The 10,105-nt window shown below is 35.9% G+C and overlaps 1 protein-coding gene across 2 annotated transcripts; it reads left to right on the top strand.

The window, feature by feature from the left end:
- The first annotated feature begins 6,217 nt into the window (after positions 1–6,217).
- On the top strand, positions 6,218–7,443 carry LOC143635943 (transcription factor MYB57-like). Of its 2 annotated transcripts, none has more exons than XM_077103650.1 (3): positions 6,218–6,519; positions 6,678–6,807; positions 6,891–7,443. In XM_077103650.1, exons 1-3 carry the CDS (start codon positions 6,399–6,401, stop codon positions 7,321–7,323), a joined length of 684 nt encoding a protein of 227 aa, XP_076959765.1. In that variant the 5' UTR covers positions 6,218–6,398; the 3' UTR covers positions 7,324–7,443. The 2 variants fall into 2 exon arrangements, with proteins under 2 accessions (XP_076959765.1, XP_076959766.1); XM_077103651.1 differs by having other exon boundaries at positions 6,706–6,807; positions 6,891–7,441.
- Positions 7,444–10,105: the final 2,662 nt, after the last annotated feature.

The following is a 10,105-nucleotide window of genomic DNA, read 5'->3' as shown; positions in this document are numbered from 1 at the left end:
TCAGGGAGAGTATGTTATCTGCCCAGATCTTGGTGTGTCCTTGTTTATGGCCAAGTCCTTATTATATAGAAGGATAGACCAAGCCTTTTGTCCAGTGTACAAACTAATTGACCTCCAGTTTGCATAGAGAGTTGACCTTTGTGGGCGGGAAGCTTTGGACCGTTGGTCCGTGATTAAAATAATAATACTTTATCTGAGCATGTCCCTTGCTCAGAGGGAACAGTGATGTGAGTCTTGAGTTGACATCGTACTGTAGCACGTGGGTACTTGTTTACATAAGTTTGGACGGGAAACGAAACTTTTAACCTTCTAACCTAGCGTTAGTATGTGGAAGCCTTTTTGTTAATTCCTTAGGCTACCCCGTCATCATTGTTCAAAAGCTTAATTATTTGCATACTTGAGCAATAGTGTGATTACATTTTTTTCAGTAGTGTAATGATTTCAACAATAACAAAATTATTTGCATCTTTTTTATAAATTGAGTAATTCTTATGACTTAGCAGGTGGTGTAACATTCCCCCTATCTTCGAGTTTTCGATTACCGACCTCCTTAAAATCCACAATCATGTTACGAGCCATGACATTAAAAAAAGGTTGGTGCACTTAATTGTGTTGGTGGCCTGTTGGAGCTTATGGAGCTTATGGAGTGCCCGCAATAATTTCATCTTCTCCAATCACCCGGTCTCGATTGAAAAGATTATAGGTGAGATCAAATACATGTCATATTTTTGGATCGCTAATAGAGCTAAAAGTTTGAACTTAAAATGGATAAAGTGGAGGAATTTTGATTTGTAATTCCTGTCTTGTTGTTGCTGTAGTCCCCCCCCCCCCCCCCTAGCTGCTTCCTGGCAGTGTGGGTGGCCTTGTTTGTTCTAATGTATGTGCTTTTCGGAAAAAAAACTATATATTTATTATAGAATAAATTTGTTATATTTTATATAAATAATAAACTCATGTAAGACCGGGAGCATAATCAAACTCGTATTTAAAGCTTGTGCTCAAATTCATTTATTATTTAAGCTCCAACTTAGGTTTAAATTTGCACTATAGCTTATTTAAGCTCGATTTGCTTTTAACTATAAATGAGCCAACCTCACATAATCATATAGCTAATGGTCGCATAACCTCATTGAACACCCCTACTTTTAAATGCATAAATAAAACTATGTGAGCATATTAGAACGTTTCTTAAATACAAAAATATTCAAAAAAAAAACATCTTCTTTATATGATAACGATAGATATAATTTCACCAATCAATAATTTAAAGGGTTAAAAGTGTAAGTATTTAATTAAGCAAGTTCTGAGTTTACTTTAGTACCTGCCTTGATAGGGAATTTGTCAAAGTAAAACTCAAATGATTCAAACATTCAATGAATGTTTATGCTTCCACATTGCCTACCTATAGTTTTAATAATATCTAAAAACACATCATTCTTGCTAATCTTTTAGGTCGTTTTTAATATATTTATGGTGTTTATCAACTAAGTGGTTCGTGCTAAGTCTCATTTAAAATAAGAAATCACATAAGTTGTGTGTAAAGTATTATTAAAAACGTAAACTTCGTTTAATCGGTAACACTTTTCTATAATACCCCTCTTTCAGTACCTAAAGTAACTTAGACGACTCGTCTCCATCTCTAATAGATCTTGTAACTCTACACTTCTTACCACCGATAACACTATCTGGCGTCAAGTTTATACCATCTATGATCATTTCTTCCACTTTAAAGCTGTTTTACAATGTTATTTGGATTAGCACTTGGGGTGGAGTTTAATAATTTTGGATTGTCCTACTCTTAGGGGACGTCCGAACCACACTTAAGGGCAAACTCACATTTGGGGATTTAATAATTTTGGACTGTCCTACACTTTGGGGACGCTTGGATCATGCTTAAGGACACATTCACCTAGGAGCTTGTTAAATTCGGGATTGTCCCGCGCCTAGGGACGTCTAACCCATACTTAGGAGTCAATGTAGTGGTCAAACGCTCGTGGTAGATGCCTGGCTCACACTTGGAAACTAATGGAGTTGTTTGGCTTGTGTTGTTAATGGTTTTATACCATGCTAGCTTTGAGTTCATTATGTTAATTATGTAAGTAGGATTGAACATATTATAAGCTGTTAAATGATTTAAAATATATATGATGCAAAGATACGCAAAAGTTATGCCAATCATACTAGTATTATGGTATACAACATACAAGCTTTTTTGAATAAATGTTGCACTAGGATCATTGAACTCAAGTTGCCGAGTATTGCCCTCGAGGACCACTCTTTAATATTTAAGTAATCTTAATCTTGAAAGTTATCGTTCAAAAAGATAAAAATAAGTCTTGTAAATTTAATCATTTGTATGTCAAAAGGTAGCGGGTAAAGTTTTCTTACTAATTGGACCCAAATTTAATAACTAATGGACAGTGACAGACCCATAAATTTTGTTTATTGGGGGGGGGGGGGGCGAAAAATTATAGAGTCGTTTATTTATCATTGTAGGATATCTTTTTTTTGTTTGAGTTGAGTCGGGTCAAGTCGAGTGAAATTGGGTCGAATACTAAATAAATAAAGTGCCATTGAAAATTAATATTCTATATTAATGTAACGTGTGTGTGTATATTTAATGTATATCAAATTTGAATGACAAAGTAAAAACTAAAACATGCAAAATTTTAACTGAGCAAACGTATCCAAATAATAATAATAATAATAATAATAATAATAATAATAATAATAATAATAATAATATGAAATTAAATATACATAATTAAAAAAATTCTGACATAGCAAGCTTCATTGGAACCATCTCACTTATTGAAACTAATAAATCAGACTATTTAATTATTCTTATTTATTTTTATTCATTCTTAAATTATTCATTTTTTTTACTCTTTTTCTCTGTTCCCTTCTTAATTGTTTCATCTTTCTTCTACTCTAGCTAAACAAACAACCACCGTCTACAGACTGCCACTCTGCCTCTCACCGATGTCTTCTGCCACCTGCCGACGATTTTAAAGCATTATGATTTCGACCAAGCCCTAAATGTTGTGAAGAACACGAGGGCATGGGGCAATTGGAGGACTTGATCAAATTCTTATGGGGGGCAAATAAGATTTTTACTTAAGAACTACCCTAAATGTTCATTTTTAAGGGGGGCAGCTGCCCACCCTCCTTATAACCTTAGTACGTCCGCCTCTGTTAATGGACCAACCAATCACTGGTGAGTCATTTCTAGGCTCACCATTGGTAGGTTGATCTTTTATATGCATAATTCTTAGACCATGCGTAGTCAAAACTAAGAACACCCGAACATTTTGTGTGACTCCTGACACCTAGTAAGCTTTTGGTCATTTTATAAAAAGTGGGTGTAGCGAAAAATGCCTCCAAAACGTGCCCCCCTGTCTCACAAAACCCTCAAAGTTCATGCCATCCTAACGTTATGTACAATACGCTTCATCAAAAATATCACCCCAAAATGTGTGTGTGTGTGTGTGTGTGGGGGGGGGTGTTCCCCCAACGTTTTGGCTCCAAACGCCTCATAACTTTGGCAAGTACGAATGTTCTTGTAAGTTAAATATATTAGCAAGTGTATAGTCTACATATAATAATTTAGCTATGTAGTGAGGGGCTACAAATCAGGGGGGATAACTGACATGTGACGCTCAGTTAGGGGGGGAGGGGTGGTGGATGTGGTGGCATCACTCATCACACACCCCACCCAATCCAATGGTGCCACATCACCAACCCCAAATCCATCACATTTTGATGGAATTTGGTAGGGGTGGTGGTGTGGTGTGGTGTGATGGACAGCTCATCCGGTCACCTTCACCGGACCTTTTTCCGGCCACCTTCATCCTTTTTCCGGCCAAACACCAACCAACAAACCACCAGATCCGTACCCGACGACACTACCAACCACTAGATCCGTTCATCACGCACCAGATCCGTTCATCACCGAGCTCCGGCAAGAAAAAAATCACCGGAATGGACCATTTTTTCTAGCCAAACACCAACCAACCAACTTTTTCCGGCCAAACACTTTCCCCTCCAACGTTCCATTTCCTCGATTTCCACCCCATCTCACGCGTGATGGCCATAACGCAAATCTCATCACTCAAGCTTGACAAGGCACTGGTGGCGGTGTTGATAAACCCATCACGCGTGATGGGTGCTCCATCACGCGGTGCCCCGGGTGCCCTTAGTAAATGAGAGATTTTTGTTTTAGGGATGTAGTGGTTTTGTAGCCCAACACACGAGCGCACGTGTGCGTGCACACACACACACACACACCCACACACAGGGTTAGTTTCATTATATAACTCCAAAAAACTTAAGAACTCGAGAACTTTTAACAACCAACAGTTTTTTTGAATTTTTTTATATATTATTATTGTTAGAGAGTAGTTTTATAATATTTTTAAACAAATTTTGATTACATATGTAAATCACAAGTTTACAAATGTGCAAAATTTATGTAATAACAAATTTATGTGTAAAAAAAACATAGATATGTGTATAAACTAATTTTCATAATTGTATCGTAAACATAAATATAAAAAGTGATAAAACTACACTCAAATAGCATTTACATACAACTTTTTTTATAAAAAAAGTTAGTTATTAAAATTCATTCAAGTTTTTCATTCAAGTTTTTCACCATTCAAGTTTTTAAATAATTTAAAAGTTCTGTACCGTATACAATATATATACACATAATAATAAAATAATAATATTTTCAAATAACATCACAGGCGACAAATCCATGTTGCCCCTGCCCTTGTTGCCCCACATATCGTCGGTGGGGGCAATGTTGCCGGTCGGATATTGCCCAGTTTATCCAATTTGTCGCCCCATTACATGTGGCCTTATCATCTCTTGTGTCTTATGTAGGGCTGTCAATTTTTGACATGAACCTGCTAGCACGACAAGAAAAGACACGGGTTTTAACAACTTTGGATTTGAGCTTAACATGTTTCATGTATTCAACAAGTCAACATGTTTAAAATCGAGTCTTAATTGGTTAAAGACATGTTAACATGCTATTTACCTGTTTAGATTTTAATTAGAAACAAGTTAATATACACGCCTAAAGTTTTACACCTAAAGTCATACTTACATATGGTGTGTCACTCTTATCCGTTTGAGCCCAATATTATATTTTTATGGATGCTATAATTTGCTTATATTGTTTATTTGTTTCAAGTATGCTACGAATTTGAGGGTTTTTTTTTTCAAATATGTTATGGATTATGTATTAATTAATATTTTTTATGCTCGTTTTGAAACTTTTAGTTTCATTACACATGTATAATTCATTCTATCATTAAGTAGGTCTGTTAAAGGGTCTTAACTTGTTAACCTATTACTAAACTGCAGGTTTATGTTCGTATTAGGGAAAAAAATGACATGTTTAGTTATTGTCTATGACAATTGACAACCCTAGTCTTACATCTTCTCAAAGCCATCAGAAACATAGCTCAGACAACCGGAATTGAACCACCTTACCACACCACTCACTTTTGACGTGCCGTTTTCATCTCTGTGTTCAGTCAACCCACGGTGGAATGCGTGGACATCTATTAAAGAGATACGAATCGATAAACTAATTGTTATTTTTGTGCACTTGAGTTTAGTAATTTTTGTACTCTTCTAACCTAATACTATGAGAGTATCGTAAGTTAATTATATTTGCACTAAACAAAATCAACGGTGTGCAAATTTGCTCCATATTCATGAACTAGGGAAAAAAAAGAGTTTCTATATACCGTGTGGACCCCAAACATCAAACTAAAGTCCCATACGTGTTATGAAATACCATCTTCATTTGGTGACGTGTGAAGTTCGTGGTCCTTGAAATTAATTAACTAATTAGCAAAGTAATATTTTAATGAAATCCATTACTTAAATTAGAATCATTTTAATTAATTTAACTTGATATGACAGTGATTACCCAAGATTTATCACCTTACAAAGGAAGCAACAAAACATGCGTCTAAACTTCATTGGCTTCAATCAAATTTTTTAACAAACCACTTTTGTTGGATAACACTTTTTGGTCTCATTTTTATAACATTAAATGTTATCTTAATTGGATTGCCTCTAGATTATTTGAACATGTCAGCAATTTTCATTCCCTAAAATACCCTCCTTGTTTATATCTTTTAGAGAGCCATAAAGTACATGACCCTTATAGATACTTCGAGGTGAAGGAGAATTTGGTAAATTTGAAGTTGTAATGGAAGGCAGGATGGTCTTGATGTAGACCCTTATGAGTTTGAAGATGATCTGAAATAATACAAGGAGTTTTGGTGGTATAAATATGTCATTAATGTAAGATATTTAGAGTCACAAAGGTAGAAATACTAAAAATAGTATTAGGGTTTTGGAGAGAAGGTCCATAAATGGAAGATCAATTAGGGTTTTGGAGGAAAGGTCCATGGACTGCTGAAGAAGATCGATTGCTTGTCGAACATGTCAAGTTACATGGCGAAGGGCGATGGAATTCTGTCTCGAGCCTTACCGGTATGCGCTAGCTATATTTAGAATAAAAACTTAATACATGTGACTACACTACATGTTAATTCACATAAGGAAGCATGGTGTACAACTATACAAAAATGCATATTGTGATATGTGGTTTAACTTTTACTATGTATGTTAACTAGTTTCATTGTGTTTAGGACTTAAGCGGAATGCAAAAAGTTGTAGGTTGAGATGGGTGAACTACCTTAGGCCAGACCTAAAGAGAGGTAGAATTACGCCTCATGAGGAACGAATTATATTAGAGCTACATGCCAGATGGGGAAACAGGTTCGCCTTTCGTGTTTTTGTTTCATTAAAACTTAACAAAGGGATGTCGTGCGTTTTGTTAAATATGCTTTATATGTTTGTAGGTGGTCGACAATTGCAAGAAGCTTGCCTGGACGAACTGATAACGAGATAAAAAATTATTGGAGAACCCATTTTAAGAATAAAGGGAAAACGTCTTCTGAGGATGCGATTAAGCTAAAAGCGCGTCTACTAAAGCGACAAATGTTTCAACAAGAACAACAAAAGCGACTTCAGCTAGAAAAGGACCAAGAAGACATGAAAAGGTTATTGTTAATGCTAGAGGAAAGTGATAACAAGGTAGTTTGGAGACACCAAGACATGGTTCCTATGGATATACAAAGTGTGTTGTGTCCAATAATGATTAATAATCCACAACATGAGGTTGAATCCACTTTAAATGAGGATTTTGTTTTGTGGGAAGACTTGTGGAACTTGGAGGATGTCACAACCAAAGATTGTTTACCGAATCTAGGCATGTCTATGCCTTTCTTTTGAGTTTTGATCACCATAAGTGGCCAAACTAGCCACATAATTTACTAATTGTACCACTATTATTGCCTTTATGCAAGCTTAAATTAATTAAATAAAATTGAGTTAAGGTGACAAAAGTAGATATTGGATTGTTGATAGGGACCCGGTGCTCTTCTTCTTCTTCTTCTTCTTCTTCTTCTTCTTCTTCTTCTTCTTCTTCTTCTTCTTCTTCTTCTTCTTCTTCTTCTTCTTCTTAACTAAGGAATCATAATCGTTTAATTTTTTTAGTAAACAATGGAAAGGTCGTGATATTATAATGTTCACATACCTCTCTTAATTTGATTAGGTTTACATGTAATAACAAATGCTAATAGATAATAGTTTGTTGCAACACTAATCTATAGTTCTCTCTTTATCACTTTCTCACAATGTGATTGTAATTCTTTGGCTATAAAAACAGTCTAATTATAAAATAGAATGCAATTCATCGCTAATCAATTTCCATACCATTCCTTAGTGTATCCCCACATATGGGGAACGACTTCAGCTTTTTCTAGAATAATAGGCATGAGGTATAGGAATAGAAAATCGGATGAAATGGTGGTTTAGATAATTCCTTTTGGGCCAGAGACGCGGCTATGTGAGTATGTTCGTTTAATATATAGAGAAAAAAAAGGTAAGCGTGAAGTGATAATGTAAATAAATTGATTAACTTGAAATTAGTATATATCAAATAAATTGTCATTTGCCCAAGTACCTCTTAAATGGTATTTTAGTTAGATAGTTAAAGATTCAAAGCGTATTTTAGGTGTAATAGTTGGATTTGTCACATAGGCACGAGGCTTTTCAGAAAAGCAGGCTTAAATGGTCAAGACTATTTTTAATTGTTTTAGGATGGTTTTGTAACATCCCAAAAACCTCACTACAATAAATTATAAAAAGTTGAAGTCTTTCCTACTATGATGTTAAATACATAAGTTAATGAGAGAAAATCATAATGGACCCACTCTTAGGACAGTAAACGGTGAAGCATAACCTAAAGGTGATTTCATCAATAAAAGGTAATACGAATGACCAAATGTGACTTAAGACATAAATAAATTTGAGACTTTTCTTATACAAGTGTTAGCCACGTATTTCATCGGAAAAAAAATGCCATAAGCTTCATTGGTGTGAGTGTTGCTAGTTCTTATGAATGAAAACTCAATGATCCTCAACGTGAGGATAGCAAACAATATATACACACATACTTTACATACAAGGACATAAATGAATTATAAATGTTTACAACTACATACAAGAACATGAACCATCATCTAACATCCCCCTTCAAGCGAGACGATGGCAGGCCAATGGGAAGCAACTGTCGGAAATGTGAAAATTGACTTGGAAGACTCTTCGTGAATATGTCGGCCACTTAAAGCTTGGTCTGGATAAACAGGGTGATCAGCTTTCCAGAGGAGACAACCTCACGTATGAGGTGGTAATCAAAATCAATGTGCTTAGCCCATCTGTGAGAGATGGGATTTTGTATGAGAAACAAGGAACTACAATTGTCACACAAGAGCATGAAGTTCATGTAATAAGTGGATTATCCTTATAATTTTAGCAACAATATTCGTCATGGCCCGATACTCATATACACAACTTTAGCGAGCAACAATGGGTTGTTTCTTTATATTCCAAGAGATTAGATTCCCACCCAAGAAAATGATATTCATAAGTGGACTATCGAGCTCAAGGCATCGAACCCAGTCAGCATCATAGTAACCTAGAAGGCCGGTGTGTGTAGGATAGGTGTAGTGGAGACCAAATGCTAACTTGTCTTTGAGGTAACAAAGAATGTGTTTGACTTCTTGATAGTGATCGACAATTGGTGCATGCAAGAACTGACTAACTTGGTTAACAACGTATGAGATGTCGGGCCATGTGATTGTCAGATATTAAAAAGCTCGGACAATTGACCTATATTGAGTTGTGTCAGGATACAAGTCAACTGCAAAAACAAACGAAACATTTGTGCAGGATAGGTGTAGTGGAGACCAAATGCTAACTCGTCTTTGAGGTAACAAATAATGTGTTTGACTTCTTGATAGTGATCGACAAATGGTGCATGCAAGAACTGACTAACTTGATTAACAACGTATGAGATGTCGGGCCGCGTGATTGTCAGATATTAAAAAGCTCGGACAATGGACCGATAGCGAGTTGTGTCAGGATACAAGTCAGCTGCAGAAACAAACGAAACATTTGTGCATAAGGGTGTTGGTGTCGGTTTGGCATCCAACATCTTTGCACGAGTTAAAATATTACTAGTATATTTAGATTGATTTGAAAAGAGACCATCGGAGGTGTAAGTGACCTCAAGACCAAGAAAGTAGTTGAGTTCCCCCAATCCTTTATGGCAAATCCATTGTGTAGGCAGATAAAGGTGGAAAGGGCGTTAGGTTGGTTTCCAGTCAGGATTAGGTCATCAACATATACAAGAAGGTACATGATACATATGTCTTTCTTAAATATAAACATTTGTGTCTACACGGCTACACACAAACCTTGTATGGACAAGGAATGCGTCAAGGTGATGAAACCAAGCCCCGGGAGCCTGTTTGAGCCTATAAAGGGCTTTCTTCAACTTACACACATGTTTTGGGAACTAGGGGTTGATAAAGCCGTTGTTCTATAAAGACACATTCGGTTAGATGGCCATGAAGGAAGGCATCATTAACATCTAAATAATGTTGTTTACATTGATTTATGACAGCCAAATCTAATATGAACTCTTGCGGCCTTGCGACATGAATAAATG

This window comes from Bidens hawaiensis, unplaced genomic scaffold, assembly GCF_021521415.1.
Source record: "Bidens hawaiensis isolate Kalapana, Puna unplaced genomic scaffold, B.hawaiensis_p1.1 tig00007743_1, whole genome shotgun sequence".
Taxonomy (NCBI): domain Eukaryota; kingdom Viridiplantae; phylum Streptophyta; class Magnoliopsida; order Asterales; family Asteraceae; genus Bidens; species Bidens hawaiensis.
Note: the sequence above shows the minus strand (reverse complement) of the source record. Positions and strands in the feature narration are given on the sequence as shown.

Coding starts and splice junctions, on each gene's coding strand:
- LOC143635943 (XM_077103650.1), top strand. CDS start 6,399: ATGGAAGATCAATTAGGGTTTTGGAGGAAAGGTCCATGGACTGCTGAA. Junction 6,520..6,677: donor TTCTGTCTCGAGCCTTACCG/GTATGCGCTAGC, acceptor CATTGTGTTTAG/GACTTAAGCGGAATGCAAAA. Junction 6,808..6,890: donor CATGCCAGATGGGGAAACAG/GTTCGCCTTTCG, acceptor ATATGTTTGTAG/GTGGTCGACAATTGCAAGAA.